We start from the raw sequence: 18176 nt of genomic DNA, 5'->3' as shown, positions 1-18176 counted from the left end.
AAACAGTACTTACGAGTCAGATTCCGGGCTTATTTTGTCATCCTCGGGTAATTTGTGCTCCAGAAGCAGGTTGGCTTTGTCATTGCCAATCTTTATCATTAACTGTAGAAGCAATACAAAGTCAACAGGAATTTGAGGAATGGAAGGATCGTTGGACAGACAATAAAGGAATGGAATGGAATGGAATGGACAAATGCTTGGAAAAATGAACAGAAGAATGTTTGCTCCACTTCTTGCTCGAAAGATATCCAAGGAGAAAGTAAGTAAGAAAGTAAGCCTTTATTTAAAAAGGGGAAACTTCATCAGCTTTACATTTAAAACTGTTATCAACAAAGGATCTAGTAAAAAGTTAAAAGTCACAAAAACCTTACAGTTCCTAAAATACAGTTTAAAAATATTAAAATATAAACGAATACTTAGATTTAAACTAAAATTAAGTTGCATCTGTATCAAATCAGAAAATTTAAAAATTACATATCATTTTGAAAACGTTATAAATTTGGCAACCTGAATAATAAAAGGTTTTTTCGCGGCTTCTGTACGTAGTTTCGGCAGATGTAAAAGACTAGCCTGCCTTGTCTGTGTACCTCATCCCTATTAAAGGTAAAATAGTCTTTAAACAAATTAGGGCACTTTGCCGCTTATACATCTAAGAACTTGATGTACTGACAACTTGAAGTCTAGCTGTGAAACGAAGTCGTATGTCTTTTTACATGCAAGTTTTCCTTTTATTATAACTCTTCAAAACTAAGTGATAAAATTCAATCTCAATTTTTCAATAAATGGTATAACGGAGCTACAAAAGCGGGACTGTTGTCCACTTGGCTTTGCCCTTAGCCTATTTTTTTGCCCACAGATCTACGGTAATACCCAGACCATACAAGGTCAAGCACGTCATCTGTCAACTTGTTTTATAAAATGTATCATCAATAAGTTACTCAGAGGACCCCTGTTGGGGACCAAGACTTGCCTCCACAAGAGCTGGGTTCCAGATCTTTTCATCCATCAAAAGAGAGCGCGCCCGGGAACAATGTGACCCAAGGTTTCGATGGACACCTTTGAGGATAAAATTCCATTTTTAGAATAATTTTATCTTGTACATAATGCACTGTCATTTCCACACTTAACCTTTTTTTAAGTTAAAAAAAGTTGAGACCAAGACGATCCAAACTCCGGTCACCGGCATGCAAAGCAGGAATGATATCCACTAGGCCACTGATGACCAGCTGCCAGGAACCGAATTTTTTTTTATAGAAATCCTAACCCTATTATAGGTGACCGCAAGCAACTCAAGCTTAAGTAGGCTAACCAGAACGCTATTCAAGCTAACCAGAGTGCTAGTTAGGCCAACTTAACACTATTTTGGCTAACCGGAGTGCTATTCAGGCTAACCGGAGCGCTATTTAGTTTTTATTACATGAGTGTTACGTGGTATAAATATGTCATAAGGTGTCTTGCTATTGTCTCATTAAATCAACTGTGTGGAAAATAGTCAGCCCTGCTCAGGGAAACCACACAAAGTCATATTTTTGGCAAGCGCAACTAAATGTATTAATGACTTACCAATACACTTTGCACAGACACAAACACAAAAGTTGACTGATGCCCACACTGGATCTAAAATTAAACAGAATTAAAATTTTACCTAAATCACATAATTACAGAGCAAGTTTCTAACTTTGAACCTCTGGATGGAATCCTCAAAAGCAACCACTTTAATGAAACTGCTTCTGTTTGGTATTCTTTTTGTACAAAGTGACTTTTACGACTGTGAATGAATCCTTAGTGACTGACCTTTCATGTACTTCAGAACCTTACCTTTCATTCCACAATCTGCACAGAATCGGTTACTAGGATTTTCCCAAACTTTTTCAAGAATCTGCAAAGAAAATTACAATAAATTTAAAAAAATTACAATTTCAATTTGAGATGCCCTCACAGAGAACATCAGGCGCATAGCCAGCTTTTTGAAGAGTTGTAGGCCTGGTCAATCAGAAAGGGCTGCTTTTTGAAGCGGTAGGGGCGCAGGAGGTCCGCTGAGGAAGTTTTTTGGAAAAAGACACTCAAAAATGCTTTTTCTTCTCTTTCTGCTAATGTAATTTTTATTTTACAGCACCTAAATTATTACATTTCATAGGAAGGAATTGCACAGTTTTCACTCGTTCCAAAATAAATGCACTCATCTTTTAGAGTGCATGCAGTTGTCACCTGCCTAGTCTAGAAAGCCCTCCGAGTTTGCACTTGCTTGATAAGCCTTGATCTTATTGAAAGAGGGTAGTTGTGAAATATGAAATATATAATGCTTAGGTACATTAGAAATTGCTTTCTATTTCATCTTAAACCGTTTCAGACTGAAATTTTTCTATCATACCTTTTAAAAATACGAGTGGGTCCAAAAATTTGTAGGCCCGGGCCTATGGGCCTATAGGCTGGCTACACCCCTGAACATGTTCATCACTGCTTCTTAGCACTGGAGGGAGGCACTTTTTTCAGTAAGGTATATGTCTCGTTAAGCAAACTGAGCCAATCAATTCTACACCTGTGCCAAACAAGCTTGGCGTTTGTCATTTATTAAAAAATATAGAAAAAGGCTGCTACAAATGGACCAAAATGCTAGTAGTTTGGATGTTAGGCAGTCGAAACAAATCAAACTGCTGATTTAGTTTATATAGACTGTTCATAGAACAGCAAACAGCATTTCTTACCTCTCTATCACCAAGACCAATCTGGATGGCTGTTTCTATGGCAACAGTCCAGGAGTTTGCATCCAATTCACTATCTCCCTGAAAACTAACGCCAAAAATAAAATGAAATAACCACTTGATCAATGGCTTTCTTTGTTAGACAAGGGCAATACTTATAAACACAATAAGCCTACTGTAAAACACATAAACAGGGGTTTCAAAATGTTTTGAAGTAGACTTCAGCAACAAGAAGAGTAGGTGGCTGTGACAAGACAAACTTGTTTGTCGCGAGCTGACTGCTATGACCAGAGTAACTGGCAACATCTAATCAAGTAGCTGGCAAAACGCTGGCAGTCCCTGGCTTGGTTTAATAACCTTGTTAAGCCTGGGGGCCACAATGAGAACACAAGTTCCTAGAGTTGAAGATTGAGAGTTGCACAAGAGTTTCTCAACTCCCAGAAAGAGTGGTCCAAAGAAGAGAAAATTTTCAATGACTCTTGAGAAAAATTGGGACAAGTTCAAATTTGATACGAGCACAGTAAAGAATGTGACCACACAGAAGTTAATGAGTCACCAAGAGCACATGAGAGATTTAGACCAATTCATCTTACGACCAGCAGTCCATACATGTATGGTGCCTAAAGCTACTCATATCTGGCAACCCCCAAAAGACACAAAGCCTCCAAGCTAATGATTGGAAAAGACGCTTCAGCATTTCATGATAAACAATTAATGCAAGAGTACAGTTGAATCCAGATACCAACTTGAACCATCGGTAACTCGAACCTCCCACTAACTCGAACCTTTTTCAATCCCCCTTCAGGTCATTTTCTTTCTAATTTTGCCCTCAATAACTCAAACCCCTGATAACTCGAAACCTTTTCTGATTTCCCATGAAGGTTTGAGTTATCGGGATTCAACTGTACAATAATTGTTGAAAGCTAGAAAATATACCATAATGATTCGATTCAGCGCCCAGGGCGCTCATTTACTTTTGGCACCTCAAGGGAGGGCGCTTATTCGAGACAGGGCGCTTATTAAATTTTTTGAGAAACAACCAAATGTTCAAAACAAAACTTTAATAAATATTAAAATAACTAACAATAACAGAAACTGAAACAGTAACAAATTGCTGAAAGTTTAGTTTCTTTTGAATGAATTGTTCCTTTTTGCAGTTATAATTTTGTGTATTTTTACAATTAACTTAGGTGAATTAGCTAGTCTTTTTATTCTTTTACTGATCTTTTATCTTTGATTATATACAATTTGTAACTTTTTGAAAAGATTTGTAATTTTTAATTGTAAATAACTTGTTAAGTGCTATTGGTTAGTAATAGAAATAGCATTATATGAATAAAGTGTTATTATTGTTATTATTAATATATACATGTACGGTACAGTAAATGTTCATAAGTTTATCCATTCGACGTCGATGACTTCAGTAGAGGCAGATATCCACAATAGAGGCACTTATTACAATAGGGCACTTATAAGAATGGGGACGCTTATTAGAATGGGGGCGCTACTTAGAAAAGGAGCACTTATTACAAAAAGACATTCAAAGGGGGGGGGGCGCTTATTCGGAAGGGAGTGCTTATTGGAAGGAGGGCGCTAAATCAAATCATTATGGTAACAAACCATTACAAGTGACAGTGGAGACTGCAGAGCACACTAACCTGTAAGACTTATTGAACGTAATGATCACAAATCTGTTTTTGTGTCCTTCAACCATTTTCACTTTGGCAAGTGCAGCATTTATGCAGTTTATTGGTGTTGCATAAATGAAGTCCTTGTTGAAAAAAAAAATCAAAAAGTTACAGTTTGTATATGACAAATGCAATATAACACGGCTGCAAATAATTTTTTTCCCTTGAAAGGACATGCGTCCGATCTAGTCACCACTTTGATTGGACAAAATAAAGTGAGGTCGGACATCATATTACAGTACTGCTCGATATGTGAACCTGCTTATGTAATACATTGCCAATGCAGAACACTGGTGTTTGCACTGGAAAGCAAACAAAAAAAGTTGTCCGGACATTCTGTTCAACCACAGTTGGAATTTTATCGGACATTGGCATATTGTGGTCGGCCACTGTCCGACGTCTGACTGTTATTTGAAGCCCTGATATTAAATATAAACCATTTTATACTAAAAAATAAATTAATATAAAGAAACACACCTCATATGTGTCATAATAACAGATCTTGTCATCTTTGACAGCAACATATCTAAGAAGAAAACAAAGTTTGTAAAAACTTTTTACCTTTTTAGATTTTTTTTTAGTTTTGAAAATTTTTTACACAGCTTGCATTGTTTAGCGTTCGGTTATCCTGAGTAACATTTCCTTATTTTGGCATCAGGTATTGAGATGTAAATTAAAGTTTAATTTTTTATTTGGTAATACAGTCTATGTTGTTGTTACGGTAAACATTTTCTGGTATATCTTCTGGATAAAAAAAGGCCTTAGTTTTTAGTACGCGTTATTCAGCAAGAAACAAATTCAATAAATTATTATTACCTTCTTCTCCAATCTGCGACAACATTATGCCCCTGTTTCTTTAGCCATCCCTGAAAAAGATGTGAAAATATAAATCAAACTAGATCAAAAACCTTTTTCAGGGCTCGAGACTAACTTTTTTGCTAACTAGCCTAGTGGCTAGTGACACCTTTGATTTCTCTAGTTAGCCAAAACCAATTTTCTACTAGCCATAACTTTCAAGCATAGCTTTCATTTTTTCTTTTTTTACCAAGCCACCTCAGGCAAAAGCCAATGACAAATCGGACAAAATTGGTTTTCCTTACGTTTTTGTTCCTACCCACCACAGAATATCTCGGGTATCCATCGGAACCACATCTTACATGTGCACATGAAGGCTTTTTTGAAAGTGTTCACGTATGCGACCTCTCATCCTCGTTGTTCATGCAACCTTACCCAAGTATGCTCGATTTCCCAGGCCGGAAAAAAATTAGCAGAAACCGTTTTCTTTTACTTGTCGCTTTCGTCACTGGAAAGTCCTAAAAAAAGTTATTGATTGTTCGCTTTTCGGTACCTTTAGCTTGTCCATATTCTTTGATATATGTCAACTGTGTTAGTTCTGTTCTTTCAGAGTCAAATTATTTCAATTTTTCTTTTTCACAAAACTGCCTAAAATTTCCACTAGCCATCTTGGCTAGTGAAAGCCCAAAATCTACTAGCCAAAACTGCAGTTCTACTAGCCTTTGGCTAGTTGGCTACCGTTAGTCTCGAGCCCTGATTTTAACCTAAAATTAATTTTAAACTACCACAAAATCCAGAGTGGAGAGAAGCCCTGTGAGGATAATTTGTCAACACAACAATGCACGCCAGCCAGCATTAAATCCCACCTATCAGTCTACCTTCCAACATACTAAGGGCGCTTTCCATTTGTCAGAACTGGCCAGCCGGGCCGGCAGGTTTGAATGTAAAATGGAACTTTTCCACAAGGTTTTCCCACAAATCCACCACTACAATGTATAACATTTATGTATTGACTAATTTGATAGGACAAATCTGACTAACAACGGAATTCTGTTCTCCAATGTACCGGTCTGGCCGGCCAGTTCTGACAGATGAAAAGGGCCCTAACATTCAACAGATATACAACCTCACAAAACACTGTCTTCTCTTCAAGTCCATTAAAAACCACGTCCCTATACTTTTTTAGGTGAAGCATGATTGAGGCTATTTATTTTGCCATGAAACATGAATTTGGATTTTATTTTTTCGTGATTCATGTTTCCCAATTTTAAGATGTATTCATGTGCGTGTGGATGCAATTTTTAGCTTAAACATGACCCGTAAACTTAGAGTTGAATTAGACGTGAATCGAGAATCATCTTCTTTTTCGTGACTTTATTTCTGATTTTTCAGTTGTTCTAGTAAATGTTCCGCCTTTGTTTTAGCTCTGTGGTTGGGTTTTAAACAGATGAAACTTTTGTCAGCTATTTTGCCATGAGTGTGATCTTTACAGACACAATTATATCCAGGTCTTACAACTTCCGAGCATAACAGTCTAAACAGTGATCGCCATGATTTTTGGGTGAACGTGAAAACATTTTAAGAATTATTTGTGTCACATTAAATTATTGAACAAACAAACTTTCCTACCTCTTTGTCTGGATCACACATTTCTCCTCCACTCTTCCACATTTTGTTATCTCCCTACAAAAAAAGTTTAATTCACGTTTACATTGCAGGGCCCATGTAGCAAGAATTTGAGTGGGTAGGGGGGTCCAGGGGATGTTTCTCCATGAAAAGTTTGGATTTTTAATTTCTCTCAGATACCGAAAAATGCATTTTAAATAAAAAAAATCAAATTTTCAGCTTTTATATATTGCTGTAAAAACACTCAATTTAATTAAACAACAAATATGTTGCAAATTGTAAAGAAATGCTGCTCCATAAAACTTTTTAATAAAACTACTCACTGGCCCTTAAAACCTTACATCAAGACACAAACTTTTCTCACCATGCTGAACTTTCCGTTACTTAGATGATACCAGTTCGAAAAAAAAAGAAAAAAGACAATTTCACTTTCATTGTTGCAAAAATGAAAATACAATAATCTAACCTTTAGCAGCTGTACTGGACAATAAACCGTATCACCTTATAAACTAAACCCATTCATGCATTCGGATTGAAACAGACCAATAATGAACATGATGAAACAGGCCTTTTCCTGAGAAGCCTGCTTGCCCTTAAAAAGCCAGTTTTTAGTAAAGGGCAAGATCCTGGCCATATCAGCCTAAGATCATTTGATTATAACTGAAAATTTTTAAGACAACTGTCAGCATTCTCTTGTTCTTTACATATTTAAGTAAAAGGCAAGTACTTCTATTTTAATAATTACATCAGTTTCTGTTACCTTTGTCCTTCAAGGACTAAATCAATATCTAAATTTTATCACCAGCTTCTGGGAATTATTGCATCCAGAAACAAAATGTTTTCAGTAATTTTTTGTTTCTCTCTTAATTTTTTTTCTTGTAACTGTAAAAAAGTGGGGGAAGGGGGCTAAAGCCCCCCTAGTTCCTCCCCCTGCATGTTCCCTGCACTGGATATTACTATACGTTATAATAATTATCAATTCATAGCTTTTTTAAATGCTACAACAAAATAATGATTACACTTTCACTGGCCCTTAATTGCTCCAACCTATGCTCAAATCTGTATGGCAGTTAATTTAATTAGCGCTACCCAGTTAACTGCATTTTGTTTGCTAACAAAACCCAACAATTATCTCCCATAAAAAACTTGCTCCATTTTGAAAATGTAACAATAATAATTTGGATTTAATTTTTTTTAAGTTTGTCAGGAGTTTTTTTCAATCAAACATTAGAATATAAACTGAAATCATGAATATATGAAATCATATATTTGAACTGCGGATGAAGAAAAAGAGAAGAGAAGATCCTCGAAATGTCAGGGTTCGAGTCCCGGCAGACTGATTTTTTCAGGCTTTCTTTTCCCTGCTTAAGTTGTGTTCATAACTGCGAGGATCTTCTCTTCATTAAGAATATAAACTGTTACCTTATAACTAATGATCGCCTCCATGAGGGTTTGAGACCACAAATTCATTTCCGCTATTAAAAGAAAAATAAAACAATATCCAAAAAATTGAAAACCAAATACTTCAAAATGAATCACAAAAACAACTTACTGATGTTTTCAGATGCAAGAATAAATGTCCTATTTGGAGTTATCACTTTGAATGTGGCACGTTTTTCCTGAAAAAAAAGGAGACATATTAAGTCCACAATAAGCAAGAAGTTACCAACTAGTAATAGTGTCTTTTTATCTCTAAAGATAAATTCTAACACATCTATTTTTTGGGAATCCATTATATAATGAATCATGAATTTGACATAATTTTTTAGCCACGGGTAACAGCAGTTGAACCCAGCTATTTTGAACCATCAGGGAAAACAAAAAACAGCTTGAAATAGCAGGAGTTCAAAATAGCTGAAAGTATTTATTAATAAAAATGACTGAAAGGCAAATCCAAGGGAAATTGGTCTTAGTTCGAAATAACGGGGAATTCAAAATAACTGAGTATGAATTAGCGGGAGCTTTTTTAAAATAAATTAAAAAAAAAAAAAAAATTTAATTTATAAAAAAAAATTATTTTTGTGAAAAACCCAAAAAGAGGGGAAAAAAAAATGTTTTAAAAAAAAAGAAAAAACAAAAAACTTTTAATAGAGGTTTGTGACATGGACAATAAAAAAATTTACTCAATTATATTACCGCCGACTGGTTAGCTTAGTTGGTTGAGCAACGGACTACTGTGGGGGAGGTCTCAGGTTCAAGTCCCAGACCGGACCAACACTCAGGGTCTTAAAATAACTAGGGAATATGCTGAATTTGCAATGACATCTGCAAATGGTTATATATTCTAGTCTTCTCTGATAAGGACAATAAACTTAGGCCCCATCTCCTGCATCTTCAGTGTCCGATCAGCAGGGGACGTAAAAGAACCCACACACTTATCGTAAAGAGTAGGGCAAGGAGTTCTCGGTGTTGTGGTCTGGTCTTTGCCCGTAGTACTGTGCATACTCATCTGTTGACGTGCTTGGAGATATAAAGCTATTCTTCAAATCCGAGGGTTAATAAAAGTGATTATGTATGTATGTACCAGCCACTGTTCAAGTCTTGCATTCCCCCCAGACTTGAGAGAGGAGCAGACATTGAGCTTACAGAGGCAACCTTATCTCACAACTAGAGTTTCAACAGTTACACACAAGCCCTAGTTGACAATTTTCTTTATTCCAGTTACTTGTTTGTTTGACCATGTATTGATAAAATTTGTAAGGAAGGGTCACGGCATACTCACATCTTTGACAATTTCAATGTCCTTTATTTGACTGACAGGTATTATATGAAGAGATTCATTCAGCGAATCCTGTAAAACAGTTTGCATTAGAATGATTTTATAAATACAGATAAGCACTAATGTCAGAGCTATTTATACACTGAACACAGCCAGGGTAATTCAGCTGCTTGTCAGAACTGAAGTGTCAAGAGCTCTGACCTGGCTTGACCACCAGCTTGATTTGACCACCAAATACAGGGGCAGATCTAGGGGAAGGGTGCAGGGGGTGCGCACCCCTCCCTGAGATGACCTTCGGCTTAGTATTCACTTTTAAAATTTGTTTACGTCACCAGTCAGTTACGCCATTCCTTAGTGGTGCACCCCCTCCTAAGAAAAATCCTGGATTCACCCCTGAAATAACTGGATAACTTGGCATCGGCACTATAGATTTTATCTTGGCTTGTCTTTGCCACGCCAAATTTCAGGGGTGGATCCAGGATTTTTGTTAGAAGGGGGTGCCCCACTAAGTAATGGCATAACTGACCTTTTTTTGCAGAATACCAGTTTTATGAGAAAGCTGCAGATCATCTCAGGGGGTTGCGTACCTGCTGCACCCTCCACGTAGATCCCCCCAGAATGTTGAGAGATGCTGATGATTGCCTTAGCTAAAAATCTGGTTTGTTACATAAAAGCATGTGGGGGGTTAGAGTTGATGAGAGAATTTTACTTATTTTTTTACACAATGCTCTGACAAGCAACATATAGAATTACCGGTATGGCTTAAAAAATAATTCCTGACCAGTATACGTTGGAGAAGTTACACGTCTGCTGTTCAACTTACCTTATCTTTAAAGTATCTTAAGTCTTTCCCGTCAAAAACAAACCAACGTTTTCTCCATCCTTTATTGTTCTTTTGCCTGAGAGAAAAACAGAAATATTTGTATCACTGAATAATAAACGACTTTCCCCCTATTTTCCTACCTATCTTTAATCTAAGTGCTCAGCCTACTGTTTATGGATTCGTCAGTCAATGTCATGTCACTGAATGGCCCACACTGGCTAAATAAAACTTACTAGTCTGAACAGTGCAATATTACTTGTACATTATCATATTGCAGGCCCTTTTGAATGCCAAGAGAGAGGTTCAAGCATATTATCCGGCTACTAGTATACCTAAGGTGGTGCTGCCGGGGCGTGTTTGCTTGCGTCTGTGGGCCCCCTGTCCCCCTCTCACCCCCCCTCGGCCGCCCCCCCCCTCACTCGGCCGGTCGGGCCGTGTTCCTCCTTCACTGTCCTCCGCCCCCTCGCGCGCGGCGCCCTTCCCCTTTCTCGTGGCTCGTGTGGGCCTGGGTCGTGTGTCTGTCCCTCTCCAGTGAGGTGTCAATGGGCCGTCTCATCCCCCCCTCACTCCCCTCCTCCTTCTCCCCCTCCGTCGCTCCTTCTCCCCCCCTCTCCCCTGCGTCGCCCTTGTTCCCGGGGGCCTCCTCGTCGCTCGGCTCACTCGCTCGGCAGCTAAGCCGGTCCCGGCTTGATCTTTACAAGCAAGAAGCCTTTTAAATAAGGAAACTTACCCTCCTTGTTTCCAAAGGTATCCGTCTCTCTTACGAACCTGTGTGTGTGAACAAAAGGATTATCACAAAAGCACTCATGAACAAATAAAATTGTTACAATAAGTATAGGACTGAATAACTATGTGATTACCTTTAGGATGGTTTTACAGGACCCCAACTACTGTTGACCACCTTAAAGGGACCGTGTCACGGATTTTAGCCAAACTTAGGCATAGGAAATGACCACCAAATTCGTTTAAATATATAAAATAACATCTTAAAACATTGAAAGAATATTTAAATAATACACCAAATGCAAAAGAAGGTACGGATGGCCAAAAGTGACGAAGATTGAAATGGATTGCGATATGCGTTTTTGAAAAGTGATCCGGCGGACCAGTTTTCAAAGTTAATCTTGTTTGCTTGTAACTTTAAATTATAACGCCGGGAAACACATTTGGCTGTAGTGAAGCTATGGTTTTGTCATTTAGAATCATAAAATTAATTTCTTTGCAAACATTTAGTTTCATAGCGGGTGTTTGGCAAAATTTAATAACATAAAATTAACTTAGCCGTGACATAGTCCCTTTAAAGGGAACCTCGACTGTAAAACAGTTTTGGTCAAAATAATAAGTTTACCACAGTCTAAAATCGTTTTGGTTGTTTAAAGTCGTGGATTCCATTTTTTAATTGGAATACTGGGCCTTTGATTTGTCAATTTTTGTGCTTTTAAATTTCCAGCGCGCCGCCATTTTGAATTTTATGACGTCACTGCGTTGCCGCTATTATTAGAAAGCAGAGGTTCTTTTGTGTGAAACAATTGGGCAACGCACTGGCTTCATAAATTCCAAAATGGCGCCGAGCGGGAAATTTAAAAGCCATAATCTTTTCCGTTTACGGTTGTAATTAAATGCTGTTTCTCCCCTGTCCTGTAAAATTTGTAGTTTAGGCATTATTTCAAACAACTCAACGTCAACTTGCCTAAACAACAGAGGTTCCCTTTAATTTGTTTACTAGCTGATACCCAAGTATTTTACAATGGCAAGGGCCAAACTCCAAATACAGTCACTGAGTAAACTGACCACAGTGGTATTTGTCTTGCAGAGGACAGCTAAGAAATGAACCAAGATATACAACATAGAGCAGGGCCTGAGAATTGGCCAATAAACCTGCTAAGTGATTTTCTCATTACTGTTATGTTTGATTTAACTCCTTATTCTGTCATTGCCCCAAAGCAGAGAGAGGCACATTGCAAGTACAGTCAACTCTGGCTTTGCAGACACCCCGCTATTATGGACAAAATCCAGATCCCCGGTGAAAGCTACAGAGGTTTGACTGGAAATGACTCCCGCTATAATTACAGTACGTACTCTAGCTATTATTTCACCACTGTTAATAAGCTCCTCATAGTCTTTACTTATTAATTGTATGTTTGCAGCATTTTTTTTTTTGCCACACCCCACTATTACGGACTCTGACTATTACGGACACAAAACAACGCCCAGAGCGTGTCCACTATAACAAGAGTTGACTGTATTTTGTTGTCTATGATTAAAACAACTAACACTTCAACTGCCAAACAATGTTGTTTTCTTGATCATGATGAGGGTGATGTGTGCACTAGTCACTGTGCCTCCGTGGTTGTATCAAGGTTTATAATATAATAAATGGCTTGACTAAAGCTGTGCTACCAATGGATTGCCTTGTACTTATTTCAAGTAACTTGTACCACAGGGAGACCAAAGACTGCCTGAACAGCACACTTACCCTAGGGCTGAGAATGTTTGTAGACATCCTAGAGTTATCACCGACACTGTCCACACTGTCTCCTCTTGGCTAATAAAAACAACATAATAATTATCAGCTTTAAACCCCAGCAATAAATACCAACAAGGCTCGACTAAAGGACCAGTAGTCCAGATTTGTATGTCTGGTATGAGAAGTTGGTCTGTAGTGCATGTGTAAGGTGGCATGAAATTGATGTCTTGGATCTGTGGGTGTGAAACTAGTTCTAAAGCCTAAGATACAAGAGTTGGCAGTTATAATCTCCTACAGGTACAAGAAATGTAACTGTACTGTACAGTCGAACCCCCAATAAGCGGCGACCTCTGAGGAAATGTTAGACAGCCACTTTATAGGGGTTCATCAGAAATTTGCATAAGGCGTGGTAGAAACAACAATTTATTGCCAGGAAATCAAAAAGATACTCACTTAGCTTAGTGCAATGGAATCACGTCACGATAAACGTGTCATGTCAAAATAAGCATGTGAATGTTTTTATCAGTCGTCCTCTTCTATTTAGCTTGTTCAAAGCAAGGCCAAACTACATAAAATTCTTGCTGGCCACTTAATACATATAGAGGTAAAACTAGCCTGCGTTGCAGACGAACAAAACCCCGGTTATATCCGTCTGCGAATTAGAGCACAAAAGCTTGTTCCGCCCTGCGTGTTACCAGGGATTTCTATAATAACCTCTGATTGGCTCTTAAAAAAGGGCTGTTCTTTCCTGCGCCGTTATTGGTCGAGTGGATCTTGTGAAACCATAGTTACGCATTCGATGAATACCAGATACCAGTTACACTAAGGCGTTCTTGTCGTATACAGTAATAACTGTAATTTGTATATTTGCCGCTCTGTGGAATTGGTCATCCAATTTACTTTGCTATCACTTGTTTAGAAAGGGCACTTTATGCTGTAAGCTGTATTATTTGGAGGCGTTTTAAATTGCGTAGGGCCATAAAACTGTCGCTTTAATAGCAAATGTGTAGAGGTCATAGTCTGCACGGCTTTTCGTTTGTATATTTTGACTGTTTTGACACCTCTGTGTTAAACTTGCCATATGTAATTACTATTGCGGTTAGTCTTTGAACATTCATGTTTGCAAGATATTTTTTGAGCTCTCGAAATATTTGCTCTGATCCTAAATTTTCCGTGAAGATGTCGACTACTTGCATTCTGCATTTGTAACGCCGGGTTTGGCTGTTTGTTGTGTTGCAAGGTCATGTTGCTTCTCATCACGGATGACGGATGGTTCGTTGTGTGACATTCTTTCACCACAAGACAAAGACCTTTTTGCTTTTCAGTTGTGTTTGCTGCTTGTTGTTATTGTTTTCTTTTTTATCAGATAGTTTGAACCGGTTGCTTTTTTACCGCTTCAAATGTTTATTTTCACCGATCTGCCATGATCGCCGCAAGTTTATTGTGCATCTGTTAATCATCAAAAGCGTAACTATGGTGTTACGACATCCATTCGACCAATCACGGCGCACGGAAGAACGGCCCTATCGAAGAGCCAATCAGAGGTAATTATAGAAATCTCTGGTAACATGCAGGGGGCCGGAACAAGCTTTTGTGCTCTAATTCGCAGACGGATATAGCCGGGGTTTTGTTCGTCTGCAACGCAGGCTAAGGTAAAACCAATAGAGGAATCCTCATCGGGATGGCCAAAAGTTGGTCACAGTCACTTATTATAATGGAAGTGGCCTCTCAATACATGTATGGGTTTCATTTACAGTATTACACTGACAATACTTTCAGGAATTCGATAGCTGGCTGCTTAATATAGGTTCAAGTGTATAATACCTTTCCAAATTCTGGCAGATCATCAACCATTCCATCTAAAGACTCATCGCTTTCATAGTCAGTTTCTCCCTTATTTGACCAAACTTGTTCATAAATGTCTTCAGCTGCTGCAGGTTGATTGACAACTGGCCTTGATTCTCCATGGTGTTCCCCTGATAATTTAAACACAACAGTTTAAAGATAATTTCTTAAAAATAAAAAATTACTATATTTAGAGAGGAAGCCACATCAGCGCTAGCTGGTTTTCATGCGGGTCCTCTGTCCAGGTCGAATTGGAATTTGGAAGTGTTGGTTTTTCAGGAGGGAGGAAAACCGGAGAACCCGGAGAAAAACCCTCGGAGCAAGGCGAGAACCAACAACAAATTCAACCCACATATGGTACCGGGCCGGAATCGAACCCGGGCCACATTGGTGGGAGGCGAGCGCTCTCACCACTGCGCCATCCCTGCTCCCATCCCTGCCATCCCTGTGCCATCCCTGCTCCCCTTTGCTTTTTAGCTTGATAACCCTCTAATTAAAAGGTGTTTGCCAATGGGTACATGAATGTAACTGTCAATAACGTTATTTCCCCAAAGGTTTTTGTTTAAAAAAAAGTTGATAGTAAGTGTGTTTCAGATTACCACATTTAGTGGGTTGAATGTTACTTTTCATGGGACATTTTTAGGGACATATTAAATATTTAATGTTTTACAACCGTAAAATCAGCATTTTTGGGGGAGGGGGAGTCACTAAACCAGGGAAGAGAATTAAGCAAATTTAAGTGACATTTCTAGAGGCATAAAGTTTCAATTATCAAACACAACTGAGGGCTATGCCAAGCCGAATAACGCAGCCTGACGTTTATTTAAGACATATCAAAACGGAACTACTGCTCTCATAACAATCACTAGAAAAAATTTCAATGCAAAAATGACAACTGACCAGCAATCATGAAAAAAATGTTCAACTTAAAAAGAAGTCCTCCAACTGAATGCCAAAAAACGGCAAACCCAACAAGAGCCTCAGGAAATAGAAAGGAAAAAATACCGCTACCAACACTGCAACAAGGGGTGGGAGGGCAGGAGTCAGGCAATGTTGAACCGCAACAAGAAAACTGAGAACCATGTCAAACCAAGTGACCTAGAGCCCATGCAAACTAGCACCCAGACTCCCACATGAGTGTGAGAAAAACGTTTTTCACTTCATTCCTTCCTCAGCCAGCGGAAAACAACACTTTCCAATTTAAAGCTCCTTAACTGGAGCATGAACTAAAAAGAGTTTCATACAGTGAACAGTTGAATCCCAATTTCTTGAACATTCAAGGGAGAGGAAAATTGGTTTTAGAATTTGGGAAGTTCAAGAAACTGGGGCAAAAATTACAGTGTTCATTTAAGGAAGAAGAAATGACCTTCGGTTTGAGTAATTAGGAGGTTCCAGAAATTTAGGGTTCAAGAGATCAGGATTCCACTGTATATGAAATCATATTAAATCAAATATCAATAGGCCTTATCACGGTTTTCGAGGCCATCTTGACAAGTAGGCAAAGCAGGTAGAAATTACAGTGTTTGTATGGGAATCCGAAGGCAAATATCTTTTACAAAAATTGAATTCTGGATAACTTAGGCTTACATTATGAATTGTAAAGTTAAGATACTAGGCAAAAGTTTTTATTTGCCGAGTTTGAAGGATGCAGCGGGGCTAGAAAGCGTTCAGGGATGGCGTCGAAAACCCTGATAAGGCCTATTTATAATCTTGGAGTAACATAGAATTTCTACTTTATTTCAGCTAGTTACCTTGCTGAAAAGCACCAACCAATACATATGATGACTGGCTTGGAATGTTTCCCGTAACTGGCACAGCAGGTAATGGCATATTTGGAACCTCTTGTTTAACAGGGGCCCTAACAACACTTGAGCCACCTTGTCGAGAGGGTGGGGCTGGAGGGGGTGGTCTTTTCACTGTTGCAGCTCTGGGCATTGTTGATGGTTTCTCGTCAGTAGGATCAATCCTTCTGTTTCCTGGTGTTGAAAATGACTGTGTTCTCTTTTCAATTGTATTGTTTAAGCGAGCAGAGATATCCACCCTAGAATCATTTGCTGTGTCACTCTTAGGTAACAAATCAGACAATAATACATTGTCCTCTGACTTGACTCTATTTCGCGGTTTTGGTATTGGTCTTGTTGATGGTGCTCTCTCTGGTGCTTTTGGTGCTGGCCTTTTTGGTTCAATCTGTGGCATTGGTCTTTCTTCATTAACCTCCTCACCTGAAATTATCTTGTTTGTATCTTCTTCTGGTTTCGGCAGCTCTGGAACGACTGACGTAGAATTAACTTGAACAAAATTGTCTCTTTCTTCTGGTGGATTAACAGTTGCAGCATTGTCAATGTGGCTACTAGATATCGTATGTTGTTCTTGCATGCCAGTCTGTATCTTAGTTTTTGGGATAACCTCTGGAGCATTTTCAGAGGATTTTTTTCTAGGTGTTGTTCTTCGAGGTGGTTTAACAGGCACCTTTTTGGGAGGAACATCAGGCTGTTGTTGTTGTTGATGTTGTTGTGGCTGTACAGCAGGCTTCTCAGGAACAGAAACCTGCTTTAAATCTCCTGCATGAGTATCTATAGCCGTTGATTTTTGTTCCGAGGCCTCCACTTCTTCTAAGTCTGCCCTTGGAGGGATAGGAGGAGGTAATTTGACAGATTGCTGTTTTTTCTTTGGAGGAAGCATGGGCACATTGACATCTTTATCGTTCATATCTTCACTTGGCACGGAACTTCCACTGCAATGGTCTTCGCTATCAAAATTTACTAGCGGACCTGGCTGTTCATTTCCTGTTTCGGAACTATGACTTGTCAATTCCGTATTTGCGATGACACAGTCTTCCCCGATTGTTAAATCCATGTTCATGCCAAGTTTTGTTTTTAGCTCCTCGACAAACTTCAAAAATCGCCTTCGATGATACGGTGCTTCAATTTGCATTTCATCGAGAGCATTTTCATTGATGGAACAACACAACTCCAAGGATGTAAAGCCATTTGACTCAAGTTTATCTGCATACCTATCGAGCTTAACCTCGGTCGCGAGCCATTCCTTCACCGCTTCGAGATCCTCTTTTGCGGCAGCCATCAGAGGCTAATTCTTGTAGTTTTCCTAAGATCCATGCTGCTGTAGATCAAGGGATGATGCAGGCTTGATTTGCTGGGACTTGAAGCATAAGCCTATCAGGATCGCGTCTTTGAAACCCCCTATAACATTAGCAAGTGAGTCATGTTTTCGATATACACAGCTTCCGGGACCTTTGGAATGCGCACAATCGCGATGAGGGGCTGTGCTGACCACAGCTGACCACACTTCAGCAGTCACGGGACCTGAAAACTTCCGACGGGGACGGGGGGAGGGGGAGGGGGGGGGGGGACGACAAAAGCGTATATATTTTAATATTGTTGTGTTGTTCGCTTGTTTTTAATGTTTTACCAAAAATAGAAGGAAAACGAGCAGTTATGGAATGCCATAATATTCTACCATTTACCGTTCTAAACATGTACAATTACCTTTT

General features: G+C 38.8%; 1 protein-coding gene across 1 annotated transcript in view; it reads right to left on the bottom strand.

The window, feature by feature from the left end:
• Positions 1-17915, bottom strand: part of LOC144653818 (arf-GAP with Rho-GAP domain, ANK repeat and PH domain-containing protein 1-like) — a 45727-nt gene extending 27812 nt beyond the window's left edge. Inside the window, exons 1-17 of the mRNA XM_078513916.1 lie at positions 16417-17915; positions 14645-14796; positions 12830-12898; positions 11084-11121; positions 10354-10429; positions 9534-9602; positions 8364-8430; positions 8234-8286; positions 6815-6868; positions 5207-5256; positions 4868-4916; positions 4361-4473; positions 2706-2790; positions 1819-1879; positions 1564-1617; positions 971-1056; positions 14-102 (exon numbers count right to left, since the gene is read on the bottom strand). Coding sequence (XP_078370042.1) covers positions 14-102; positions 971-1056; positions 1564-1617; positions 1819-1879; positions 2706-2790; positions 4361-4473; positions 4868-4916; positions 5207-5256; positions 6815-6868; positions 8234-8286; positions 8364-8430; positions 9534-9602; positions 10354-10429; positions 11084-11121; positions 12830-12898; positions 14645-14796; positions 16417-17746 — 2495 coding nt within the window. The 5' untranslated portion in view covers positions 17747-17915. The remainder of the gene's footprint in view (positions 1-13; positions 103-970; positions 1057-1563; positions 1618-1818; positions 1880-2705; positions 2791-4360; positions 4474-4867; positions 4917-5206; positions 5257-6814; positions 6869-8233; positions 8287-8363; positions 8431-9533; positions 9603-10353; positions 10430-11083; positions 11122-12829; positions 12899-14644; positions 14797-16416) is intronic.
• Positions 17916-18176: the final 261 nt, after the last annotated feature.

The sequence above is a fragment of the Oculina patagonica genome, chromosome 5, assembly GCF_052425735.1.
Source record: "Oculina patagonica isolate OP01 chromosome 5, crgOcupat, whole genome shotgun sequence".
Taxonomy (NCBI): Eukaryota; Metazoa; Cnidaria; class Anthozoa; order Scleractinia; family Oculinidae; genus Oculina; species Oculina patagonica.
The sequence above is the reverse complement of the archived record's forward strand: the minus strand, read 5'-3'. Positions and strand labels throughout refer to the sequence as shown.